Here is a 13,074-nt window from a genome sequence, read left to right as displayed (position 1 = left end):
CGGGTTACAGACGCTTCAGGTTACAGACTCCGCTAACCCAGAAATAGTACCTCGGGTTAAGAACTTTGCTTCAGGATGAGAACAGAAATCGCATGGCGGCGGTGTGGCGGCAGTGGGAGGCCCCATTAGCTAAAGTGGTACCTCAGGTTAAGAACAGTTTCAGGTTAAGAACGGACCTCCAGAACGAATTAAGTTCTTAACCCGAGGTACCACTGTAAAGGAAAGCTCTGTTAGCTCTTTCCACTGTTATACTGCTCTTAGAGTCTGAAAGTTCTTCCTGGTGTTTATTCCTTTTCTGTAGGATGAAGCCATTGGTTTGAGTCCTATCCTACGGAGCAAGAGAAAACAAGTTTGCTCCATCTTCCATGTGACAGCCCTTTAGATATTTGAAGATGACTATCATATCTCCTCTCAGTCTCCTCTTTTCTAGGCTAAACATAACCAGCTCCTTTAAATGCTCATTGGAAGGCTTGGTTTCCAGACTCTTGATCATTTTGGTTGCCCTCCTCTGCACCCATTCCAGCTTATCAATATCCTTCTTAAATTGTGGCATCCAGAACTGGACACAGTACTCCAGGGGTGGATTACGTGTGCCATTGGTCTGATCCCAGTAGGGCTTTACTTTTGTTCATGTGTCCATATGACACCCTCATATATTCTTTCCAACTATGAGGGGGTTCTCTGAACTCCCCTCTTGTTTATCTTCTCCAGGGTTGTGATGACAGCTGAAGAAATGTACCTCCTCCTTTTTGCCAGCACAGCTGAAGACAATCCCTGCAGTGGGCTCACTGCCCAATCTGATCAAGGCACACCGCCCCACTGGGAATAAGTGCAAATGTGCATAGAAGGACTGTAATCATCACAACATTTTATATGTAGCAATAACAGTTTTTGATATATGCATTGGGGAGATGTGGCCACAGCAGTGGAATACTAGGAGGAGGAGGCATGCATCTAACAGGGGCGAGTGCTGGGTGGTGGGTGCCCAGTGGCAGTGAGAAGTTAAGGGTCACAGGGGATGGCATTTGGGTTTTTGCCTCTAGCAGCAGAACATCACGCTCTGGCCTTGAACTGGATGATTATAAACACCCCATAAGCAAATCACAAGAACTTGCAAGCTTAATGTTTATTTATTTATTTTACACACACACACACACACACACATTTGATTGTGAGAAAACCTAAGTGGTTTTTGAAAATATAAAATAAAACCCAGTTAAAAACAGCCTTTCTAAACTCCCTTCTCTCTGTACAGTGGTACCTCGGGTTACAGACGCTTCAGGTTACAGACTCCGCTAACCCAGAAATAATACCTCGGGTTAAAAACTTTGCTTCAGGATGAGAACAGAAATCGTGCTCCGACGGCGCAGCAGCAGTGGGAGACCCCATTAGCTAAAGTGGTGCTTCAGGTTAAGAACAGTTTTAGGTTAAGAACGGACCTCCGGAACGAATTAAGTACGTAACCAGAGGTACCACTGTACTCAAACCTTGTTTTAAACTGCCACTTCCCCTCAGTGTCTTCCTCTGTTCACCCTACCCAAACCTCTGCCATTCCTTACAATTGCCACTCTCTCCCTCTCAGTATGCCTCCATCCCTGCTTTGCTCAAACTTCTGCCATTGATTTAAAGCATTATTTTTCCTCTCTGTGTCTCTCCCTTCTCATTCCCTTTCCACGGTCACTGTTGTTGTGTAACCTGCCTTCATTTTGCTCTCTTCCTCCACCCTGTTTTTGTGAAAATCCAGGATTGTGATATAGTATTACAAATCCTCCAATGGGGCTGCATGATAGCATTCTTACATTTTTATTATATAGAGAGACTACTATAATATAAATGCCACCAGCACGCACACTCAAACAAACAAACAAACAAATGTAATAGAATTTCCAAGTGAAACTGATAAAATGCAAATGATTGTCAGCAAAAGGGGGCCGGGGAATCAAGACTGTGACTGATCACTGTTTCAGAGTAGACAAAGGCACAGTGACTTTGAGGCTGGTTGGCTTCTTTGGATCCTGGTACTTGCAGATGCAGAAGTTGAGGACACAGCAGAATGACAACGGAACAAGCTGAGAAAAATGCCTTCTTGCATAGTTCATTTCCTCTTTTCTTGTTGGGTTGAGTCATTGTCCAGATAGGAAGTAGTGATAGTTCTTACAGTGGTCCTTCTGACGTCACCTCCTCAGAGGGCTATGTCTTCTTACTGCGCATCCAGATAATTGCAAGGATCATACCCAGGAAGATGGGGGCTTTCAAGGCAATTGAAACCAGGAAGGACATGTAGACCAGGTATCTGCATTGGAGAAACAGAATATTATCTTCACTGGAGTAGATCACAATGCAATACCCCCTGCATTCTCTAACAAGAAGCTTTGTGGCTCTGAATAGCATACACCAAGATCCCAGAAGCTACAAAGCATGGCTTACGGAGTTGGGGGCTTATTGGATGAACTCTGTCCCTTTCTTTATGCCAGGGTAGGCAACCTAAGGCTCGGGGGCTAGATGCGGCTCAATCGCCTTCTCAATCCAGCCTGCGGACAGTCCGGGAATCTGTGTGTTTTTACATGAGTAGAATGTGTCCTTTTATTGAAAATGCATCTTTGGGTTATTTGTGGGGTCTGCCTGGTGTTTTTACAGGAGTAGAATGTGTGTGTTTATTTAAAATGCATCTTGGGGTTAATTGTGGGGCATAGGAATTCATTCATTTATTTTCCAAAATATAGTCCGGCCCACCACATGGTCTGAGGGACGGTGGACCGGCCCACAGCTGAAAAAGGTTGCTGACCTCTGCTTTATGCCTTCAAGATCCCCACAGACTAAGGATTGATGATCATTAGCAATAAAAAGGTGTTTGTGCAGAATGACAATCGGGGGACTGACTGATGACTGGCCACCGCTAGTCTCCCTTGACCGACAGAACCCAAATAATCTAAAGAAGCCTCCTGGAGGCTAAGAAATTCCTCCTTCCTGTCCCTTATCTCATTTTACAATTTTTATCATGGTTTCCTGAGAAACCCATTTTAGCTAGTCCAAAATAGAGTGACCCTTCTCTTGGAGAAGATGCTCTGGAGCTATTTCAGGGTCCTGACTACTCTGGAAAACAAAAACGAGCATGGCTTGTAGGGAAGGAAATGAGGAGAAGGGGAAGAAAGGAAGGAATAATAAATAAAGCCTAAGTGGAGCATCACTGTGGGTAGAGCATCATGAAGTAGAGTGCTATGGAAGTTTTTGTTTTTATTGAGGGTTTTCAACATAAAATACAACAAAGAACAAACTAATCTAAAGAAGATAAATAGGAAAGAAGCATGAATATGCCAAAGGCATTAAAACATTAGCCGGATGATATCAACCTATGCAGTAAGAAATAATCAAATAGGAAGATAAGAGAGAATTAGTAAACAGATTCAAATTGGATATGCAGTAACAAAAAGATACAGATTAAGTAACCGCAGAAAGGAGGGGAGGCGAGGAGAGGGAAATGTAAATTGAAATTGTAAGAATTTTGTTTAGCACCCTAAAACATTGGTAAATTGCAAAAATGAAAAATATTTTTTTTAAAAAAGCAAAGGAAGAAAAAAAGAGGAAGAGACAAGGAAGAGAAAATAAACACAAGGTCCTCTATCACAATAATATCTTAATCCTTACTCCACACACAGAAGAGTAAACCCTTCCAGCTCTCACCCGGGAGCTTCCCCCTCTTCCCCCAGCCTTACACCCTGGGAGATCCTCTCTGTTCTGCCCTTCATCTCCCATCCACCACCTTCCTGTGTTCATTAATCCAAGATAGGAGACTTCAAAAAAGCAAAGCATAAATATAGATTGAATTAACAGAGAGAAAACAAGGATTAAAGGTCATTAGAAAAGCAAGATAAGAAGAGAAATAACAGAAAAGTAAAAGAGGGTCTTCTGATTTTCTGTCAGCCTATTATGTATATAACAATTATCCAAAATATTCAAAACATGTGCTCTAAGTTCCTGGGGTATCTTAAGCTGCATGAATTAATTATCATGTCATAGTATGGAGTCCCAGGCAGTGGAGCATCTCCAGCCACACAGGTTTATTTTTTAGCTAGGTGCTGTTTTGCTGAAAAGGACTGAACTCTGAATTTCTCAGGAAATGCAGGAAGGAATAACTTGACCTAATTAACCTGGTCTATTAGCAACATGTGAGGTATACCTGATTTAAATGAGTAGGTTGAATAAATAAGTCCATTTAGTTAATTATAAATTGTTCACTGCACAAGAACAATTCGCCCTAATCTTAGGTTTCTCTTAGGTGTCTCCCATTTACCTGAAGTGGGATGCGGGTGGCGCTGTGGGTTAAACCACAGAGCCTAGGACTTGCCCATCAGAAGGTCAGCTGTTCGAATCCCCGCAACAAGGTGAGCTCCCGTTGCTCGGTCCCTGCTCCTGCCAACCTAGCAGTTCAAAAGCACGTCAAAGTGCAAGCAAATAAATAGGTACCGCTCCGGCAGGAAGGTAAACGGCGTTTCCGTGTGCTGCTCTGGTTCGCCAGAAGCGGCTTAGTCATGCTGGCCACATGACCTGGAACCTGTACATTGGCTCCCTCGGCCAATAAAGCGAGATGAGTGCCGCAACCCCAGAGTCGGTTATGACTGGACCTAATGGTCAGGGGACCCTTTATCTTTAAGTTGTCCAGTTCACAAGAACAGTTCGCCCTAATCTTAGGTTTCTCTTAGGTGTCTCCCATTTACCTGAAGAGACTCAGTAAAAACTGCATGAAGGTGGGAAAGATTTCAGATAGGAAAATGTTTTGTTTTTCTTTGGATATGTCAGCTTATTGTGTGTGTGTTACACTAAATTAACTATTTTAAGATTTACCACCTTGTACCAATTTGTTAGCAGGGGCTCCACAACCTGCATGTGCAAGTACAAAGGTGTGTGTGTGTGTATAGTAGCAGGAGATTGCAGACATTCAACTGCAGTCTTTAAACTGGAGATCTTTATTCCTGTCCGCATCTGTATTGGGTTTGCTTTTTACATATAGAATTGTTCTTTATTGTTTTTATTGCTGATGTTTTTACTGTGAAATTGCGTTCAGATATTTTGGGGGAAGAGGTTCATAAATGGAATCTCATTCACGAATAAAGAAATGATTCTGTTTCTCCGGGAAGCAGAACATATAGACAAGTCAGAAGGGAGAGAGTGGCTCAAACCAGGACATGCTGTGAAGGAAGTTCACGCACCTGATAGAACTGATATCCTTGTGAAAGGCGTCTTCTGGTCCTCTGGTAGTTTCTAATATAGAAAGAAGAAGAATGGAAGACAAAGGTGTGAAATTGGGCTGCTCCACAGTAAGTCTGTGAGTGACATAAACCTGACCTCAGCCTGAATAGATGACTCTTGCTGTCACTCAAATGGTAATCAATGGATTAAGTTTCCCTCTACATTCAGTCTTTCCAGAACAATCCATTCTCCAATCTCTATCTTGCATGGCCTACAGCAGGGGTCAGCAAGGTTTACCTCACCTGGGCCAGTTCACTCCAGTGGAGATCCCTCTATGGGCTGGATCATACATGCACCCGCAATTTCTGGTGTCTGCATCTGCGCAGACATGATTTATGGCGCCGTGGAAGCGAGTCCCCATGCCGCACTGTGGTAGTTTAGTGCAGCGCACAGGGACTTGCCGAAGGGGTGGCTCAGTTCAGGGGAGGCTCATGGGCCAGTTAAACGATCCCATGGGCTGCATGGACCTTAGGTTGCCGACCCCTGGCCTATAGTTTATACAGGAGTGGCCAACGCATATAGGATTTGACTGAAGCCAACATGACTCCTACTTAAGGAAGCTGTAGACAACGAACATGTGTTTGATCAGGTGAAAAACAATATAAGGAAGGTATTAACTGGAAAAAAGAGACCTTTAATGGGATGAAGATACAATACTGCCTGGGTCACTCATATTCATAGCTGTCAACTTACAGATTTGAAAATAAGGGGCCAGCAGCCTCAAAAATAAGGGATCAGCCGCCAAAATAAGGGATTTTCAGAGCACAGGTATGGTCAACTTCTGAGCCCCTCCGAGCCAAAGGCAGAAAGCGCAGCCAAACAAAGCCTCAAGCAATGGTTCCCACAGCTCAGCAATCCAGCAAAGGGGATGCAGCAAGGAAAACTACCGTCACCTCTCTGCTGGGAAGCGCTGAGCAAAGGCGAGTCCCTAGGCAATGCAGCCGATTTTATCGGCACATGGCATGCAAGCTCCACCCCCCCAGTTGTTCTTAGACTCCTTATTGGGTGAGCAACGCAGCCAAGCAACACAGTTGGAGCCTCCCTCCTCCCTGGCTGGCAGGGAGGGAGGGAAAGGAGCTGCTTCCTTTGAAACCCAGGAAATTTAAGGGACATCATCAATAAGGGACAGCAACGGGACACAGCGCTGGGATAAGGGACTTTCCCGCCAAATAGGGGATGGTTGACAGCTATGCTCATATTCTCCAGAAATTTTGAGCATGAAAGCAAACATAAAAAAGCAGAAGCTACAAAGGAAATTGGATGGAGGTATGGGAAGAGACTCTTAGTAACACTTTCATTTCCAACTTAGAAACAATCCTTTAGACTTTCATTTTTTTAAAAAGGATGAGGTAAGGAGAAACACAGAATCTTGTGACCTGCTTTGATGGTGACATTTGGCTTAATGCAACTTTAGCCGAAGCCTAATATTTCCATATGTTCTGAAGTTGCATTAAAGGGTTGGGTCCCTTGGACAGCCCTAATGCTCCCTGATGTTGTTGGACAATGACCCTCATCATCTCCAGCCAGGTCAAGGATTGGAGCACTGTAGTCCATCCATCTCTGGGGACTGAGAACCAAGGAAGGCTGCTGGAGAACAATCAAACCATTTGGATGTTAGGGCTGGAGAAGGCTGTCCTACAGCAATTATTGAATAATAATAATAATAATAATAATAATAATAATAATAATAATAATAAATTTCTTTATACCCAACCCATCTGGCTGGGTTTCCCCAGCCACTTCGGTCAGCTTCCAACAAAATATTAAAATACAATAGTCCATCAAACATTAAAAACTTCCCTAAACAGGGCTGCCTTCAGACGTCTTCTAAAAGTCTGGTAGTTGTTTATCTCTTTGACATCTGGTGGGAGGGTGTTCCACAAGACGGGTGCCACTACCGAGAAATCCTTCTGCCTGGATCCCTGTAACTTGCCTTCTTCCAGCGAGGGAACCGCCGGAAGGCCTTCGGCACTGGACCTCAGTGTCCAGGCAGAACGATGGGGGTGGAGGCACTCCTTCAGTCCAATGGGGGAAAACAGTCCTCTCCTTCTTTCTATTCTCGCCATCACTTCAGCTGTGATTCGGCTTCCTGGGCTAAAATCAAAGCAGGGGGACTCATTAACCTACCTGTCACATTGACTGGAACCATCAGATCCGAACCTCCCTGCACAATCATGCCACATTTGTACATGCCAGTATCACTGTTGGTCAGCTCATCAATTGTCACTGTGAATTGGTTTAATGAATGGTTGTCTCTGATGGAGACTCTGCCTTTCCTCACTGGCTCTTCTGAACCTGAAGTCTCGACAATTTTGTCACATGATGTTTTGCTCATTTCTCTGCACCAATATTTGGGGTTTCCTTTATACCATTCATCGTATCTGCATTCCACAGACGCCAATCCTCCCAGGATTGCATGGATCTTGAGGACGGTCAAGTCAGAGAAACATCCTGAAGAACGAAAAGAAGCAGGCTAGGTTACAATATTTCTTCTCCCCAGCAACTGTGTGTGTGTGTGTGTGTATCTAAATTCCAAAGCTGGTTGGGGTGGTGAGGCCCGGTGCAGAGGGTTCATCATCACCCCCTCCTTTTTCCTATACACTGATACCTCGGGTTACATATGCTTCAGGTTACAGACTCCGCTAACCCAGAAATAGTACCTCAGGTTAGGAACTTTACCTCAGGATGAGAACAGAAATCGCGTGGCGGCGGCGCATTGGCAGCGGGAGGCCCCATTAGCTAAAGTGGTAGCTCAGGTTAAGAACAGTTTCAGGTTAAGAACGGACCTCCAGAACGAATTAAGTTCTTAACCTGAGGTACCACTGTATTCCATTGTTATCTTCTCATACACCCCTAATTTTGACATAATCACATTTATTTGGCAGAACAATAGCCCCCCACATAGGGCCCCACAGACCATAAAGCTGCCACTATTCATTAAGATTAGTTAGGTATGGCTTAATTGTGACTGTTCAAGCTTCTCCTATCCTCTCCGCACCCACCCCATTCCCACTTCTAATATGAAAGCACCAGAGTCTACAGCAGGGGTCAGCAAATGTTTTCAGCAGGGGGCCGGTCCACTGTCCCTCAGACCTTGTGGGGGGGCAGATTAAATTTTTTGGGGGAAATAAATGAATGGACAAGCCCTGGTGGCTGCTTACCTGTGTCTTGCGAGCGGCAGGGGCTGGTGGAAGCAGGACGATGAGCGGCACACGAAAGGGCTCCAGAGAGGGGCTGGCAGCAAGCACTGGCGGAGGAAGAGGAGTAGTGTGGGGGGAGTGCACCGCACCCGGCAGCGCGATCCCAGTGGGGTGCCATCGCGGCTGCTCTCCGCCCCTCCGGTGCCGGAGCCGGAGCATGAAGTCCGCCACTGGCAGCAACAAGCCTGGAATTCAGCCTGCTTACAATGGTGGCTGCTCGAGCGCTCACTCACGCTGCTGCTGGCACCAACAAAGCCCCGCTCCTTCCTCTCTGCTCTAGGCAGGGCGGGGAGAAGCCAGGAGGAGGGAGGGAGGAAGCACCGCTGCAGTGTGAGGGAAAGGAGAGGGAAATGGCGCAGCCCGAACGATCAGATCCACACTGAACCACACAGTGATTCCTGGATCGTCCACAGGCCAGATCCAGAAGGCAACTGGGCTGGATCCAGCCCGGGGCCTTAGTTTGCCGACCTATGGTCTACAGTGTTGTCCTGCAATAACAGACAGCATTCATTATGAAAGCCGTTCAGTGGTACCTCGGGTTAAGAACTTAATTCGTTCTGGAGGTTCGTTCTTAACCTGAAACTGTTCTTAACCTGAGGTACCACTTTAGCTAATGGGGCCTCCCGCTGCTGCTGCATGCAATTTCTGTTCTCATCCTGAAGCAAAGTTCTTAACCCGAGGTACTATTTCTGGGTTAGCGGAGTCTGTAACCTGAAGCGTCTGTAACCTGAGGTACCACTGTAATTAGTTTTGGCTAGCAACTCTCATTCACAGGCAAGCTAACCTTTGATTAAATTTGGAAGTAGTAAAATGAAAACAACCGTCTTACCTGGCAGGAGGAATACCAGCCCCAGCAAGGACAGCGGCTGCATCGTCTGGTCTACTAGACAGCTGCTCCCTTCCCACATCTCACTTCTCTTTGGGACACTTAAAAACAATTATCTGCAAATATTGCCTGTCATGGAGGCAAACAATTCTTGCTTCTTCTTTCTTCGCATTGCTTCATCACTTCCTTTGGCTTCCTCCCATGTCTTTTCCCACATTGTTGTTTTGTACAACCAGCCTATTGTAATGACAACCAGGCGGGTAGAGATAATTCTCTGTCTCAAAACAATTTACGACAGAACATCCTAGCAATGAGAGTGAGGGGGAAGAAAAAAAGCATTGCCTCTGGCTAACTGCAATTGCCTTTTCTAGGGCTAGACTGAGCAATTTCCTTAGCCTATTTTCTAGAAACAGCCCCCAATATAACTAAACCCTTTACTGTATTCTTTGAATATGCTCCACTTCAGCACAATATTGTTCTCCTTTGTCATCTTTCTCTCTTGGACATGCACATTTTCTTTCTGTCTTTTTAAAAATCTGTTTAACTTCCTGTGAGTGCCGTTTTAAGAATTACAACAACGCTCTTGCATCATCTGCATTTATATTTATTTCTCTTCTGCTGTCAGTATAAATACCTTTCTGGGTGCTTCCAGGTATCTGTTCATTGTGGGATCTGTGCTCCTCATGCAGGCATAAAATATTCACACAACATTGTTGGTATATAAATGTCAACCATATTAATTCCCTGACTTTTTACATTCTTGGGGAAATCTGAGAAATTTGTTTTTGTTTTAAGCTCTGGCTTGGAAGCATCGTTCCTAACATTTAGAACTTGACATCCTCTTCTGTCTTTCCCCAGTGGGGTAGCCATTTTAGTTATTTGCAGCAAAACCAATGAAGTTGTCTTGTGACAACTTCAAAAGACTAAGGCTTGTATTCAAAGTAGTGCTAGGGAGATCATTCAATTAGTGCAATTGTTTCTGCTTGCCTGACAAAACCACCTCCCCTCTCCTCCCACTTTATGCTGGTCTGGGGGGTTCTCCTGACCCTCTGGAGCGGTTTGGGGGAGGCTGTGAGGGAGGAGAGTGGGGGGAAGCCCTGTTGCGCTAAGGGGCAGTGGCATAGCATGCTATACCAGCGCCCGGTCTCTCGTGGTGGGGTGGGAGGGAGGGAAACGGAGTACACATGTGCATTCAACAGCCTAAAGGCGTCCATGTCACCCAGAGATAAGAAAAGAAGAGTTACATAGTTCACATAGAGAAGTAGTTTTCAACGGAGCCCAGCAATGGAAGCGCACAGCTGTATTGAGGCAGCACCAGGCGTTGAAAGTTTGCACCCCATACAATTTTGCACCTGGGGCAGCTGCCCCTGTGGCCCTCCCATGCTACACCACTGCTAAGGGGAATCATTGCACTGGTTTCTGCTAGTGCAACGATTTAGCTTAATACGAACCTAACCAATTTACCACAGTGCAAGCTTCCGTGGACTGCAGTTCAGCTCACCAGATGCATGAAGCTGCAAGAGCATAGACTCAGCTGGAAGTATATATGCATATGGGAACTGTAAACAGTGAGGTCAGAAGTAAATAAGGTACAGAAAGTACATATATGATAATCACACAATTCACCGTTAGTTTTTAAGGTGCCACAAGACTCTTTGTTATTCTTTCTCTCTCCCCCTCTCCTTTGTATCTGTACTAACTTTCTTACCAAACTTCCTATCTCTCTTCTATTCTTTGCAGGGCATCTTCAGACCTGCTGTTCATCCATTTGTTCATGCACAAAGCTTATCTGGTACAGTGGTACCTCGGGTTACAGATGCTTCAAGTTACAGACTCCGCTAACCCAGAAATAGTACCTCAGGTTATGAACTTTGCTCAGTGGCAGTGGGAGGCCCCATTAGCTTAACCTCAGGTTAAGAACAGTTTCAGGTTAAAAACGGACCTCCGGAACGAATTAAGTTCTTAACCCGAGGTACCACTGTAGCTAGATGATGTTCAGTCTTAACTAACTATTCTTTCTGATTGATTTACAGGGTGGTTATTACACAACAATGAGTGTTCATCCTGAGTTTACGCACACCCCTCCCTTTAATCATTTGTTCATCCCACACTTTTCAGTGTCTAGAATTTACCCTTCAGTCCATGTTAACTTTGATTGCAAATCTATTATACCACCACTAGACGGCTCTGTACACTTCTAACTACACCAGTTTAGTGCCGAGAGTGTGATTTCTGCTGAACAAGAAAGGGAAATCTGGATTTTTCAACCTTTGTGGCTATAAGAATCTTCTCTTTCAGAAACGTCTCTGAGCTCACCTGTCCTTTCATGTGCTACGGGAAGATCTTAAAGTAGGCCTCCAGATGTTTGATGGACTACAACTCCCATCATCCCTGACCAGTGGCCATGCTGGCTGGTGCTGATGGGAGTTGGAGTCCAACAACTTCTGGTGGTAACTAGTTTGGCTACTCTTGGCTTAGAGGTTAAGCACACATAGCTAAAAAAAATTTTAAGCAATCTCCAGCTTTTCATATGTATTGGTTCTGTTGTGTCTGAATGTCCAAATGTGTTTCCCCCCCAAATTATTATTATTATTTCTTAAAGTATTAATAATACAAATAAAAATGTGCTCCCCACTCCAAGACCATTATTTATCATAATTATCCAACTTTCCAAAAATTCAACACTTCTTGAGATGGTTTGACCCCTTTCTGTTTTAGCAATACGAATTCCACAAATATTTTCCATATTTCCTCAACATCATTTCTCTTCCACATTTCTCTTCTTACTTTAATAGCACACATCACTTTATCATTAATTGCCACACTTGCCTGTACCATTCCTCCATTTCATATTCAGCTTGCCCCTTCCACTTCCTAGCTATGATAACTCTTGCCACTGTCAACAAATGTCCAGATGTTTCTGGCTGATGTGAGTTGCAAAGTTCAAGCTCCTTCAGCGAGAAGATTTCCCCAGTCTAAAGTGGTCTTGCTTTGAACCACTGATACCGCATGACATTGCAGGAATTGCACTTCTTTATTTTAGCCTCCCACACACCTCATGGAAAGTTCCCTTTTATGCATTTTCACTGCAAAAAACACCATTCCATAGAGATTTTTTAAAAAAAATGAGTAAGGCTTTAGTCACTGGGCAAATGCCAAGTTTTACTAATTTGCACCTCTTTCACAACTTTACGTCTCTCCCACCCTTCTCCCAACCATCCCAGAAGCAAACAAGGACCAGACATCTCTTTGCATGGTGCCCCATACGCATACAGGTATGGATCCTGTTCTGTATAGATGATAGTCCACAGATCTCTGGGCCAGTAGCTGAAGAAAGGAAAGCTGTCTGAGGACTTTTGGCGGTGTGTGTGTGTTTTAAATCCATACATATTTATTAAAGAAACCCATAACACATTTTTGGAAGGAACACCAGAAGGCAAAAGAGCTCCAGGATCAACCTTGAAATTGAAGAATACCTTTTGCAAATCAGTTGATGCTTTGATAGGCTATAAAGGATTTAGTCTGGACAAAGAAGAATGGGCAAATAAATACTGTTAATGCAGCAGCAAACGGCCTTCCTGGCTGGTAATGCTAAAATGCATTGACAATGTTTCTATAAGGTAAAGGTAAAGGGACCCCTGACCATTAGGTCCAGTCGTGGCCAACTCTGGGGTTGTGGCACTCCGAAACATTCGAAAACTGAAGGCTCAGTATGGAAGCCTCAAAACAGAAAACTCAATAGGGAAGCCACATTTCATGTTCGACTTCTGAGGCCCATTCGACAACTGAAGCACTTACTTC

General features: G+C 44.5%; 2 protein-coding genes across 2 annotated transcripts in view; both read right to left on the bottom strand.

Annotated features, from left to right (window-relative positions):
• LOC310672612 (polymeric immunoglobulin receptor-like) overlaps positions 1-13,074 on the bottom strand; it is an 84,290-nt gene that overhangs the window by 14,855 nt on the left and 56,361 nt on the right. The window lies entirely within an intron of this gene.
• On the bottom strand, positions 1,112-9,778 carry LOC310673131 (CMRF35-like molecule 5). The gene is made up of 4 exons (XM_083431056.1): positions 9,277-9,778; positions 7,375-7,698; positions 5,208-5,259; positions 1,112-2,293 (listed from the first exon to the last, which is right to left on the bottom strand). Exons 1-4 carry the CDS (start codon positions 9,353-9,355, stop codon positions 2,191-2,193), a joined length of 558 nt encoding a protein of 185 aa, XP_083287182.1. The 5' UTR covers positions 9,356-9,778; the 3' UTR covers positions 1,112-2,190.

Source organism: Podarcis tiliguerta (assembly GCF_965153285.1).
Source record: "Podarcis tiliguerta genome assembly, chromosome: 2".
In the NCBI taxonomy this organism is placed as follows: Eukaryota; Metazoa; Chordata; class Lepidosauria; order Squamata; family Lacertidae; genus Podarcis; species Podarcis tiliguerta.
The sequence above is the reverse complement of the archived record's forward strand: the minus strand, read 5'-3'. Positions and strand labels throughout refer to the sequence as shown.

Bases quoted from the DNA above. Each gene is read 5' to 3' on its own strand.
- LOC310673131 (XM_083431056.1), bottom strand. From the start codon at position 9,355: ATGTGGGAAGGGAGCAGCTGTCTAGTAGACCAGACGATGCAGCCGCTG. The intron at 5,260-7,374 runs GTAGGTTAATGA...TTTCTATATTAG, and splicing joins GGTTCCAGTCAATGTGACAG to AAACTACCAGAGGACCAGAA. The intron at 2,294-5,207 runs GTGCGTGAACTT...TCTCCAATGCAG, and splicing joins AAGGATATCAGTTCTATCAG to ATACCTGGTCTACATGTCCT.